Below are 14531 nucleotides of genomic sequence, written 5' to 3' on the forward strand. Positions count from 1 at the left end.
AAAACTTTAACCATCACAAAGCTTGCACCATGACTGTGCAAGCCGAGGCTGTATGATTTATGCCTTCAGCAGACTGCATAAGCAAAACAGGGTGGGATGATACCAGCATCAGAAACCAGGCATAAGCCTTGAGGCTATGGGAAACATGGAACGGCTTCACATAGCAACATTTCTTCCAGTTGAAAAAGACAAAAGGTAGTACCCTGACTTAAAGATATGATGGTGCTTGGAAAGCGAAAAGGATGGAAAAGAGAAAGTAAACACTGAGACCACCAAACTGTGGTTGGCATGCTTATGGAGAACTAGGCACATTATTCTGGTAGTTTCAAGATAGAACTTCTATTTATTCCTTTCTCCTACCTATTGTAAAACTGATTGAGTGCCTGTTTACATTGTAGGAATTTTATTACCTGGAGATGACAGCATTTTAGTGATTTGTCAAATGATCCACACTGTAGTACACATTATTTACTACATATTCTGTGTTTCAATAGCCACTTCCATCTGGAGGGGGAAGACAATGGGCTAGTGATGTTAATGAATAAAGAGGCCATTACTGATTCATCATTTCTTATATTTGAGTCAGAGTAATTCTGATTTTTGTCAGCCGTCCCTCAAAATCCCCAAGGGTCACCTGTGACTTTAAGGTTACAGTGTCTCCTCTGCTGGGGAAGGGAAGGGGCAAATTCTCCTTGTCACAAAAGGAAATCAGAATATGGAGGGATACTGATTATACAGTCAAACCATTAAACTATGGAAAAATTGTAACCTTATGCTCCTCAAAACCTAACCATTTTAGGAGCTACTGGAAACCAAATAATGTAAAATTAAATGGAATGTAAGGGTCATTTTGAGTAGATATTACTCCTTCAGTTCTTATAACATTTTAGAAGAGCAAGTGACAGTTATCCTCTATGCAGGAAGACACCTCCTGGCAGCACGATTAAGTGACTTACCAAAGCAAGACGAGAAGTAAGGATGGGGAAGAAGTTCAGGACTGCATTCTTAGGCTTATTTTTGAGCCATCTCCTTCTTATTCGGTCATCTTAAAATCCTACTTTCCTATGCAGAGATTTCCTGCTACAGCAGGATGACTTCTAGCAAGGTGATATTTAATAAGAGGGGAAAATATTTTCCTTTATTTAAAGGACAAACGTTACACTGACATGAATACCAGGCTCATAGAAAGCCTGATCCTACAAACATATGTGAAGCCAAGCGAGTGGAATTCCACCAGATTGTTAATATAAGGAAAGGTTACTCAAATTCATTTAATCATTGCCAAACTTGGGCATAACATCTTGGCACTACTGGCAAACTTCCCACTGACTTCACAAGGGCCATTGCTGCTCCTTGAAGCTTTAAGCAATAATAAGCTTGGAACACGTCTTTCAAAAAACCACCTAAAGCCAAGTGTTACCCTACTGAAGGCACTCCAGTACTCCTGGTGTGCCTATTTTCACACTTACTTCAGATTTACTTCCAAATGGAAGATTCAACAAGAGCGCGCCGTGCTGCACAAATATCGTTTATTATCCTGTGGGTACCCAAGTGCCCATTGTAAAGTAAGAGGTAGGTTATAACAGGCTTCTAACACATCTCCAAAAAGTGACACAGAGAAGTGCTTACTACTTGCTGTTAAAGCAGTGATTGCTCTGTGCTGTGGACCATGCAAGGTTACTGACTAAAACGCTTTCCAGGACAAACATTAGCTGCAAGTCCCTTTTTCCACACTTATAAAGCAAACCAGCAGCAAAGCAGCCTCTGCCCAGCTCTCTCCTTGGAAGCTCGGAAACATTCCAGCCCATTGCAGGCTCCAGCCTTGCCACTGCTGCTCCCATTGTGAGGTGCCTCATTTGCAGTCCGAACAAGCCCCTCTCTATAAAAGATTTGCTTCTCCCTGTTCACTTCCTATTTCCCACAGTTAAAGCAAGTTTCAAATAAAGGACTCACAGGCCTCCGAGCTTACAAATTAGGTAAAGTAACACTCAGAGCATCTGAAAAGACTTTGTATTTAAAATGGCAAGTGAAAGGCCTAGACAAATACAATCAAATCGAGGCAGAACAAAACCTAATGCAGGAAGTCTCCCCAAAGCTGTTTTTAATGTTGCCCATCACAAATACCTTTAGTTTAGGCACAAATATATTTGAGTGAAGACTGGATGTCTGCCAGAAGCTGCTTTATAGACATTTGAAGCTGGAGGAATCTGTTTGGCTAATTGCTTGGTCTGGGCACAGTGTTGTAATACAACCTATTAAGTGCCTGAATTGCTTAAACTCAGATTACGCTTTTGTATGGTTTTTGAAAACCTATTTTGATTTAATATTGCTTTCAGTAGAGTTACCACACAGCTTTATTTGCTACTTCCTGACAAGTTTTTCTCCCCCCAAACCCCAACCTTAACATAAAAATGCAAACAGTTTCTCTGTGAACCTCAATGGCCTGTTATTTATACTTCACCATGTTCCTTTGTGTTATGTTAAAGGAGGGGAAAAAGTCTTTGTTTCACAGGCAAGGCAGTGCTGAGATGACTGGAAATGGCAGAAAAAAGCACAGCACTGAATCACAGAATTACAAAGGCTCGATAAGACCTCTAAGATCATCGAGCCCAACTGTCCACCTAACACCAATACTACCATCACAACCACGTTCCTCAGTGCCACATCTCCACAGTTCCTGAACACCTCCAGGGACAGTAACTCCACCACCTCCCTGGGCAGCCTGTGCCAGTGCCTCACCACTCTTTCTGAGAAGAAATTTCTCCTAATATCCAACCTCAACCTGCTCTGGTGCAACTTAAGGCCATTCCCTCTCGACCCATCTCATCCTTCTTTCCTGGTTCTAGTTTAGAGGAAACATTCATCTAAGCAAATGTGAAAAACTGACTGGAAACACCACATCTGGTCAGTTCTCAAAGGATCCACAGCTCACACAGGCACTGTCTACCTTCATAGGAGCAATCTGCGCAGGGATAGCCAACACCTTGGTGTACTCCCACTCTGCTAGAAAAGTGCAGGCAACAATGCTGAATTTTGACTTTTCTGAAGGCACTTGTTTAATAGCTGCAGATCCTCCAAAGGAACAAATATAACAGAACAAATGCTCCTCACCCACATGCAGACTCTGATATCTTGTCTACACATTGGCCATGGTCTGCTAAGAAGAACTTTTCACTGTTTGGCAAAAGGAACCACCCTCATTAGCTGTGACTGACCAGTTCCTCAGTGTTAACAAATCAGAGAATCATTTGTGTTGGACGGGACCCTTAAAGACCATCTAGTCCAACTCCCCTGCAATGAACAGGGACACCTACAGCTAGATCAGGAGCTCACAGCCCCATCCAGCCTGACCCTGAATGTCTCTAGGGACAGGGCATCCACCACCTTTCTGGGCAACCTGTTCCAGAGCCTCATCACATCTTATAAAGAAAACGTTCCCCAGCAGGTAAAACAGTGGGATGGCTTCAGAGTAAGTGCAGCCAAAGCACATTTTTCCTGCTAGCTTTGAAGCATTAGGCTTCATGCTTTAAAGCATCTTTTTATGGCAGTTAGGATGATGAGAAACAAGAAAGAGGTAAGAAAATAAGTAAGAAAGAAAAACGTCTTTTTTTATATAATGCTATGACTCCAGGAGTTTGTTCTTCAAAAAATAATTGCCTGCTTGTACAAAATTATCCATAAAAGTGAAAAACATCATCACTTAGATGATTGTTTCCTGGTGTACTTTTGTAGGTAGTTTAGCAGTATACATTATAAAGAAATAAACATTACTACTATATTGTGCTTGAATGTAAAGGACTTGAGCTGTTCAATGAAGAAAGAAAAAAAAAAAAAAAAAAGGGATTTTGGTACAAACCTAAGTTATGACCCAGGGAATATCTGATGTTACTTAAGGCAGTCAGTACTCTGGCTGAGTTAGTCAACCTCATGGCTGCTCCAAGAGATTCTGTCCACATTTTTACCAGTGCCTGGGAGAAGCCCCATCCCCTCCCCATGGCCAGCAGCTCGCCTGGCAGCTGTGGGAATCATGTTTCTAAGGGATTTAGAGCCAACGTATGCATTCAGCCTTTCATAAATAACCACGCAGCCTTGAGCAATGATGAATTAAGCTAAGGGGGAATAAAAACAAAAGCTCTCCTGGGCTTATTCCTGACTTAATTTATAATACATTTATATGTAAATATATATAAATATGCTAATACATAGATATAAAAATATGTACGTAAATCGTTACATATATAAATAATATAGAAATCAAATGAGGCAACATTTCTGCCTCTTCTACTCTCCATCCCTCCCTATCACTGCTGTTTTCCACTGGGCATGGTGAGTGGCAATGGCTCAGCACATCCTGGTGCTATGATTCTCACTTAAGAGTTTGCAATTCTGCAATGCTCATCTCTTCCAAACCAAAACCACCTTCAGTTGCAAACAAAGTTTAGGATTTTTTTTCTTCAAACATTCCTTATGTTCTTTTCACCTCTTTTCACAACAGCGAACTGTTAATACAACAGATGTAGCTTTTAAATCAAAATGATTTCCTTCTTCTGACGGCAGAGCAGCGAACCATGTGTGCAGTAAGGCATGAAGGAAGCCAACAGTTTATCAGGATTTGAGGCGTGCTGGAGCATTGCTGCAGAAACTTATGCGAGGCCATGCCAGGGATCGTGTTACCCAAGCAAAAATCTTTGGCATTTTTACGCTGTATTTTACCACCTCCAACTGTGTACCAGACAAAAGGCCAGAAAGAGATAAAGGGGAACAGGTGCGGTGGAATAATAAGCAAGACTGTTCCGCTTGGCACACTGCTGATCGGCTGTTTCACAACGAACCACATCACTTTGGAGGGGCTTTTTATTATTTGATGGTTGTACAAGTGGATGAATTCACCCATTTGCCTTCATCTCCCTTCCTCTCCTACCATATTCATCAGGCTGGATGGGGCTCTGAGCACCTGCTCTAGCTGTAGGTGTCCCTGTTCATTGCAGGGGAGTTGGATTAGGTGACCTTTAAGGATCACTTCCAACTCAAACAATTCTGATTCTACATCCTTTTGCAGCTATAGTTAAAAATGCAGGTACTACTGCACACAAGACAAAACACTTCCAAATGTCATCTTACCAGAACTCAGAACAAGGCCACCAAAAGCTACGAGCAGATGCTTTTTATACACTTTCTATGACATATATTACTTTTCAGTTTTTTATTATTGTCCTGAAATGAAATGAAGATGAACAAAGTCACCAAAGGCTCTGAAGAACAGTCAGAAGTAAAGTAGGAAAATTTAGTAGTGTGGAGACATAATTAGGCAGGCCGTCATTCTGGCAGGCTTGAGATAATGATTGCTTTTGAAATCTCTGTTGCAAACAGCAAAAGAAACACGTTCTCAGAAGTTGCTTGGGCCACAATTAAATCCACAAACAGTATCTATGTAGAGAGAAAGAAATGGGGAGAAGGGTTTGGACCCATCACTGATAACCAAATGCTATAATACTGCAATTCTAAATCATTATCCTAAAGCTTCTAAATAGGTCACATCACTGTTAGGAAGAACGCTGAGGCTTCTTTTAGAATGCAACAGCTTTACTAAAATATGTTTTTACCCTATGTTTTAATTAAAAATAATGGGTTTTCATCAAAATAGGTTTTGAGGACTGTCACAGGGGTCATTTTATTAAATCATAAACAACTACAAGAAACATAATACCCATGCAAATGCAAATCATCTGCATCCAGCATGTTTGAAAGTCCTCCTGCTTTGTAACATTTGTTTGGCAGAAACGTTTGCACGAAATGGTGTTAGGGATTCAACGCCCCACTTCTGAAATGCGGACTGAGAATGTCGCCAAGATTGAAAAAAGACAAAGCAAAACAAAAGGTTACTCGGGGGCTGAAGAAAATGCCTTATGGAAAGAGAACGTAAGGAGGTCAGTCATTCTCCTTCGCCTGTCTGCCAAAAGACTGGGAGGTGAATTGACTGCTCTGAGTAAGTGCCTTCCCAGGGAGAAAATACGGGTTTTTAAAGAGCTCTTTAATCGAGTAGAGAAAGGCATAACAGGGAATACAGGTCAGATATAATCAAGTTAAAAAATAAGGAATGTTTTCAGCTGAGAGGCAATTAATTACTTAAACTAGCAGGGAAAATAGTAGATTTCCCACCACTTAACTTACCATCAACTGATGTTTCTTATCAAGAGTGGATTATCAAGAGAAGTTATCGGATAGCGATAATTAGATAGAGATTTTAAGTCTCGTTATAAACAAGAATTTGGATTCAGAAAGCAGTCAATGATTTAACAGTCTCTTAGGAGTGTCAGTGTTGTGATTCAGTGAATACAGATTCATATCTGAACTGTTGAGCAAGAATGCAAGGCAAAAAGAAGAATCCACATGTGTATGTATGTATCTACATACACAAATAAAAAAAAAATCAGGCATTCCTTCTGCATTATCATGAAACAAGTATCACAAATCTATTCTTTCACTTCCTCTATAGGCCATATTTATCTGGGATTTGAGACTGCACACAGGTGTCCTGTATTACTAAGCGTGCATTTCCACAATGTGCATGCTCCACAACTCACCATGTATGAGTTCCATCACACTCACCAGGTCCAGTGAGGCAAAATGGGCAAATGTGCCAACCACCTCCCCTAGACTGGTTCCCACCATGCAGATACCCAGACTGTGCGTCATGATCTCCTCATCAGTGATGTGAAGAGCTAGTGTAACTCCAGCCCTTCATACTTATCTGATCTATCATATTAATTGCTGAAAGGCACTGACCCTGATCAGCAAGTTTGGTTTGAAAGGGTCGACTGTGGCTGTCCCCAGGAAGACAATGTAATCACAGGCAGTGACACTAAAGGGATATCCTTTAAATTTTAAGTGTCCTCTCTGAACAATTCTGTCTCTGAACAATTGATCTTGTGTCCCACATTTGGGTCTTGGGAGGATGAGAGGCATAAACTCCATTTAATACAATCAATAGCAATATTCCCCAACCTCACAGAAGTACTGTTGTATTTTGGACAATTATGGGGTGATACAATTGTCAAAATCTATCAGTGCCACCAGAGATAGGGACTCCCTCAGCTGGAGGAAGGCAAATTACTTTCATGTGAGCGCGAAGAGGACAAAAGGAGAAATACCGCTTTGAAGCATTCACCAGCCCATTCTTTACAACCAGATGGAAAGGCTCTGAAAAATATCCCTCCATTAGTTAACAGTGGTCTCAAAGGATGAGGTTTTAGCTCAGTAGCAAAATTATTAATTTTTATAGCATATATATTTCACTAACAAATGAAAAACTTGTCAGAAAAGGAAGGTGATATTCTACCTGGGTTGTGGCAACGTTTGTTCCATCGGTGACCTCCACAGTCATATTATATATTGACCGCTGCTCTGCATCCAAGGGCTTTGCAATGACAATAGTGCCCACTCCCTTCTCCGCGTCGAAAGAACTATCGTAATTCCCTCCTAATTGTTGCACAAAAATACAATTAAATTAGCCGTCTCTGGAAAATTTCCATTGCAAATGTTCCTAAAAGTGGGCATATATATGTTTACTGGCATCCATCTTAATGGCTTGCCTTAGCATACACAATACATCTACTGATTCGTCTTTGTTTGTAACTCATTTATATTTCAAAGCACAGTTTGTACATTGGAAAGCAGATATCATTAAAATGCACTGCAAGAAAAAAAAAAATCTAGCAGTATATTTAAGTGAACCATAACTGAGTCTATAAAAAGAATGCAATGGCTATAAGCCCATAAGATGTTGCCCTTGCAGTCTGTGTAATGAACAAGCACAATAATCTTTTTGAATAAAAACCATTTTAAGAGGGTTCTATTCCACAAATTTTATTTTCAGGGAATTCTCAATGATGCTTGTGGATGTGAAGACTGAGCCTTTAAATATTACAATAAATTTACAAAATGCAAATAGAGATTTGTTATGTTAATTTCAAGGACAACGAAAATTACTGGCAGCAAAGGTCATATTCTACTGGTCTTTTAGGAATTATTTAAATAGATCTGACAGGATACACATCATGAATTCCTTTCCATTAAAAAAACCCCCACAAAGCACTGTTCTGAAACTAATATCCCCTTATGCTGTCACACACTGACTGATGCAGCAGTGAAAAAACCCTCCTGAGTCTTAGGTAAAAGAAAGAAAAAGAAGAAAAAAAAAAAAAATCTATTAGGTAAGAGAGAGCCATAAATAATTTGAGATTAAAGGGTTACAGGATTTCTCAGCCACAGCTATGGTTTACAGATTAGAACTGCTCATTGCGTTCAGAAGTAAGGAGCACACTCCCTACTGCTAAGCTCCTTCCTACCCACTCCACTCCGGAGTGGAATTTATCGTAAGTCTGAAATTTCTGGGAGCTGGGGACAGGGAGAGATGGAACATAACACTGCTGACAAATGAACTCTTTGGGTGTATTCGTCACATAGCAATGCAATGCTGAAAGTTACAGACTGACAGCTCAGTTCTGTAACCCCACTGGCTGAGATCTTGTGTAGGAGTTGCTCGGATCTCTTGGCATTAGATCCACAGGTAGAAAGACATTCATTCCTTCTACAAGATCATAATCCTTCTACATAATCTACATAATCCTTCTACAAGATCAATACATATAAATAAACAAATACAACCAATTCCTATATTATGACAGAATAGCTCTCATTTTAAGGCTGGAGACAAAGAAGTGGAGGGGATCGTTTTCTTTCCTCTGCCATCAAGTTCTGCATCTGCATGATGTGCTGATCCACAGCCAGAACATTCGTGGCACAGACACAGTCATGCATTTAGTGAAGGGAGAAAGGCGTAGGCTTTCCAAGAAACTGAAGATATAGGGGGATCACTGCAGGTGAACAGGATGAATTCCCCATGAATTCCATAACATGGAGAAATTCTCATTCCTCTCTCCCTCTGGCACAAGTTACTGCATAGAAGGTGCAAGATGGAAGAAGCACTGCTTTGTGCTGGACTGCCTGGGAATGCTCTCAGGGAAGGCAGGATGAAAGAGGGAGAAGGAATATGAGAGCAAGTGATCTATGCAAAGGACAGAAGAAGAACTGGTGAACTTCTGCCCTTTGAAAAAAAATCTAAACATGACCATTTCAGACTCGACATCAGACTTCCCTGTGCTGAATATATGTGCATACATATTTATAGCTCTGAGCCTAACAGATGCTGTTGTGGTTCTCCAGGAAAACACTGACACTGGATCTGCTGTGATTTATGGGGGATAGAAACACTGCTTATTCCCTAACCTCCTTCTGCAAGCCCAAATTGCATATTTTTTTCTCAATTGATATATATGCTTAACACTATTTGACACTAGAGAGAAAATGTAATTGTTCTTGACATTTAAGCAATACCAAGGTATTTGGGCATTGATCATTTGTTCAGGTTTTCTTTCTTCTTCTTCTTCTTCTTCTTCTTTTTTTTAAGTTTGCAAGAAAAGGATGCCAGCTCCCAAGAAAAGTTTTAAATTGATTTACTTGAGAAAAACAGAACCATGAAAACCAACTCTGAAAAAAGCTTTCTTTGAAGAAGTGAATTTCAGATTCTTGTGAGGAAATCTCTGCTGAAACGAAGCTAGCCTTGGGACAGTAGGCACTTTACAAAGAGAATGTTTCATACTGATAACCATGAACACAAAATGAAAGCCTGCACTTCAAGATGCTTAATAATCATCTTAATGAGCAGTCAAAAATTATATGCTATCAACTGGCATACACATCCAAAGAAACCCTGCCTTTAGAAATTCCAAGAAGTAAAAGAGGAGGATTAATAATCAATGTTATAAATTCCCTTCCTCTGTTGGATTACTGCAGGTTGTGCAGGGCAACACACATTTGTGTTGCAAATAACCCAACTTCTTCAAGATACTTTCACTACATGCAGAATACTCTTCCCATGAATTATGAATTGAATACAGTATAAGCGTTTTTTGTATGGCACAGACATCTCCCAGATCAGCCTAATGACAAGCAAATAAATCTTGGTCACAAGCCACACCACTCTGCCCTATACTCGTAACAAACTAGGCAATGCACTTTAATTCATATTGATTCATTCTCTAATAAGCAATGCAGAAACTGCATCAAACACTGAGACAGAGAAGAGGCAAAGAACTCCTCTGTGAGATTTGTGGCTACGATCTCTTCTGGAGTGAAATCCTGATTTATTCTTGATTTACCTGGTACATTTCAATGGACTATGGTTAGCTGTTGACAATGAAGAAGTCAGTGCTTGAATTTCTGGAAATTAGTTCTCATGTTCCCTGGGATATTGGTTCTGCTCCTCATCCTACTACATGTGCCCAGGAAATACTCCGTACTGCTTCTCAGCCTTCATATGCCCTCACAACAGCACCTCAGATAATGAATGCCTCTAAAGCACTGAAGAATAATTACTGAATTTGGTATAAATTTAGGCATATATGCTAAAAGAACGGATATGTAGAGCCTACAACAAGCCTGTTACAAAGTCCCCAACAGTTATCTTTGAAAGATGGGTGCTGGAAGGGTACAGAGAGAGAAGAATCATACAAAAACAGACAGGACTTTTCTATTAAAAACTTGTGCAGCTGAACTAATCTGGGAACTCCACTTGAAGCAATTTCCTTCCGAAGGGTGCTCACATGGAGGATGAAGGGCTGAGTCTGGAGCTAATGAGAGTTTCACACATTTCTCGGGTACCTGAATTTTCAAAATCATGCTGTCATGTAACTCCAAATCATTTTGAAGTGAGTTTATTTTCATTGGTGTAAACTTCAGTAGTATTGGTTTCAATAACATTACTGAAGGCCATTTCACATTTTCTTTGATCACAGTCTTGGAATGGAAGTGGGCTAAGGATGACAAAATTTTGTTTAGCTGTTCAGTATTATTAATGTGAATTTGTATTATTTATTTCATTTTGTAGTATGAGGTACATTCTTTCCTTTCCATTGTCCTGCAAACCTGCTTTTGGATACAAGACATGTATAAGCAGTCTTTGCTAATGTGCTCGCAATTGCATTAGGAAAGTAATAATTCAAATGAAGACAAAGCACTGTAAGTTCCTTGGACACTTTGGGAAAGTCAGCTATAAAGAAGGCAAGTTAACTGAAATGACAAAGTGGGTATTCAGGTTGATCTGAGAAAGCATTTTGACGCTGAGAGATGACCTAAGAGAGATGACCTTAGACTTGACCTAAGAGAGATGTGGATTAGCTGTTGTGTGCAGTACTATTGCCAGCTAAGATGTAATACTGGTACATTTATACTAAAGACTTCCCTTACAATACCCTGATAAACTGAAACCCTCAGACTGGGAAAAGTCCCCACCTAGTTCCAGTGTCATCTTTGGGTGAGAACACACGTTGTGTTTGGATGGCATAAATTAATCTGCCTCTCTAATTGACTGTTAAGATTCCCAAAGAGAGCTAGTGCAGATATTTATGTCTTCACTTTGGACATCTAAAGTTAAATTAGATGATTTCCACCCTGACTTTCTTGAGATTGATCTTTATGTTCTTCAATAAACTGTGAAAGCATTAAATTTCCATAACCAGGAGATTTTTATGCTATCTGAAAGCATGTTGTCACTTATATAGCATCTTCGAATATAACTCTAGTCAATTCCAGATGTTATCAAACTTGGGATGGCCGCAGAAACAGCCCCTGGTACAAAAGACATTTGTTCTTCACCCTTGCTACAGCTTCATGATTTTCACAGCCCTGATTCTCAGTATGGGAGATGCCATAGTATGGGTAAAGAGGTGGTCTCAAGAAATGGTATCTGGACACTGCTGATTCAACAGTCAGCAGTTTCTGCTCTTAGTACAGAGTAGCATTGATTAAATCTTCTGAATTTGGAATGCCACCTTGGTTTTTAGCTCATTTCTTAGCACCATAGTCACCATGAACCTACTTTTCTTCTGAAAAAAATAATACCGAAAGATAAAAATAATTAATTTTCCTTTTATTAAAAGAGATGGCTAAGAAAAAAACAGTATAAAATCTTACATGACTAGCAAGAGAAGATCTTCTGATGTAAAGCTTACCACACGTCTGGTGTAATGGTCAGGCCAAGAAAAGCTTTCTGAGCTGTTAAAAGGGATTTCTTGACATCAACTGGCAAATTTGCCTAAGGCAAGATACGGTGCAGATACATTTCTGTCCTTTTTGAATTCCAGAATATGTTTAATTTTCATGCACAGTCTGCTTGTATTTTGATTATTGTATTTGCTGCAAGCAACAATGTTTTCTTGTAGTACTCTTCCTAGATGGAGTTCATTTCTGGTAGGATGCTGAGCCTATTTATGTTCCTACTAGCTGCTGATATGCAGTCATAGACAGGATTACCCTGCTGGGAGAAACCATTTTCTCCCCTGAGATGAAAACTTATCTGCAAATCTGGAGGACTTGCAGGCACCTAGGTCCCACCTAAGGGCCTTTTCCCCTCTTTTCCAGTGGAATGATCCAGAAGAGTGGGATTGAATATACACCTAAGGAATGTCTGATGACAGCGAACGTTCAGAATTGTTGGGTATCAGATGCCAAGACAAATTATACTGAATTCTGCAGGACATCTTGAAAACAAGACTCTTCCTTCACTGGTAGATAGCAAGAAACATGGAAGCCATGTGTCCAAACTTAAAAAAGCCAGGATATATTGTCATCTTCATACAAGTGTCATTTGGCTTGCCATGATGGAAGAGTGGAGGCAAAGAGAAATACAGAAGACAATGTAATTTAGAGAACATTGCTCCAGAACAGATTTTCTCAAAGCAGAAAGAATTCTTACTTGTCTTGCCCCATAATAAACTAACACCATCAAGGACAGTGATGATAAATTGGACCAATAAATTCTTCTTTGCTCAGAGCAGAGAATCAGAGGAAAATACAGAAAGCAAATTCATCCTGACTCCCAAGAACGTCTGAAGTGTATCAAGGATTTCCAGGAAAAGAAACAAGGGTCAGATTTCAAGTGTTTCTGTTAGCTAAACTATGAAACAAACTTATTGATTGCCTCAAGAAGTATTAATTCAACTACAGACTTTTCTTAATCATGGCATAATACATATTAGTAACATTACATGCAAAGATTTATTCTTTCATATACTGTGTCATGCTCAGAAGAACAAAATACTGCAGAGTGCAAATTTTCAAAAAGATAAAGCTATTGCAAGGAGAGTCAAAGCTTTGGGTTTGCTGCTAAGAAGCTGAAGGTACGGGCAAAAGAAAAGCAGAAAAGAAATCAGAAGGTATTTTAGTTAGTTCTCAGAGTAGATAATTCAGAGGAGGCTAAGGATGTACACAACTTTGATATTAATGAACGTTTGCAGAACTGTGAATTATATGGACAATTAATTAAAATTATTAGCTCTTAAAATTATTGCCATTTAAGCACCTTTGATAAAAAAAGTCTGGATGTACTTTTAACATTTGGCTGGGGGAAGAAAGAACAATAGAGGGAGGCATTTTTGGAGAATCAGAGAGATGTTGTGCAACATGCTATGTAAGCAAAAACTAGCACCATGCAGCTTAGCTCCAATGGTCAAAGTAACCATCACACCATTCCCACCACTAACAAAGGAAGGAAAAGACAGAGGGCTCAATTTACCTGCGAGAAATAAATGTCTTGTGACTTATTTTTGGAGCTTCTCTTATCATTCTTTTATCTATCTCATAAATGAATGAATAAATTTAACACAATTGAAACAACCTACGTTCATGTCTTCCACATTGTGCAATCTACATGAACTGAGAATGGCGTTGAATGCATTCTGAAAACAGAAACCAAGTGTGACATCTCAACCATTCCCAATTACACAAATACCAACTAGCTCCTCTTCCTCTCCGCATGCAAGCCACCCTCCTCTATCTTAGTTTAGCTCAGGAGCTGAAGCAGTTATTTTAGGAGCATACACTGTAGGTGCAAATTACATGCTGAAGTTAGGCAGACAGCATCCTCGAAAGCCTAATCTTCAGGCTCCCTTTCCTCTTGGGTTCAAAGAAAGTGTATATTAGGCATTAAAAAAAAAGATCCTCTGGAATTCCAATGCCCATTTAGTTTGAAAAGGTCATACAAATAAAGGTCAACCTGCAAACTCTATATTAAACCATGCCTCTAGATAAGCCTTCATGGCTTCTGTTGACATTACTGTGAACTGTGCACAGAGGTCCAAAATCACAAAACACCAGATGTAGCAGGATCAAGTCTAAGTTTGACAGCAGCACTAAAATCCTCCATTGCATCAGCAGTCCTGAACAGCTTTCCATTTTCTACAACTATCTTTTACTCCTAACCTGTATCTTTCATGGGACTTTTTGGCACTAGACATCAGTATTAGAATCAAAGAATCACAGAATGGTTTGGGTTGGAAGAGACCTCCATCCAGTTCCAACCTACTGCCATAGGCAGGGACAGCACTTACCAGCTCAGGCTGCCCATGTCCCCATCCAACCTGGCCTTGGGCACCTCCAAGGATGGGGCACCACAGCTCTCTGGGCAGCTGTGC

The 14531-nt window shown here is 39.7% G+C and overlaps 1 protein-coding gene across 18 annotated transcripts in view; it reads right to left on the reverse strand.

Moving 5' to 3' along the window:
• FAT3 (FAT atypical cadherin 3) overlaps positions 1-14531 on the reverse strand; it is a 420810-nt gene that overhangs the window by 90195 nt on the left and 316084 nt on the right. For all 18 annotated transcript variants that reach the window (XR_006931334.1, XM_046900013.1, XM_046900074.1 and 15 more), the window contains one exon: positions 7340-7479. Coding sequence is in view for 17 of the 18 variants with exons in the window: in XM_046900013.1 (XP_046755969.1) it covers positions 7340-7479 (140 nt within the window). In the remaining variant the exon portion in view is untranslated. The remainder of the gene's footprint in view (positions 1-7339; positions 7480-14531) is intronic.

This window comes from Gallus gallus, chromosome 1 (genome assembly GCF_016699485.2).
Source record: "Gallus gallus isolate bGalGal1 chromosome 1, bGalGal1.mat.broiler.GRCg7b, whole genome shotgun sequence".
Taxonomy (NCBI): Eukaryota; Metazoa; Chordata; class Aves; order Galliformes; family Phasianidae; genus Gallus; species Gallus gallus.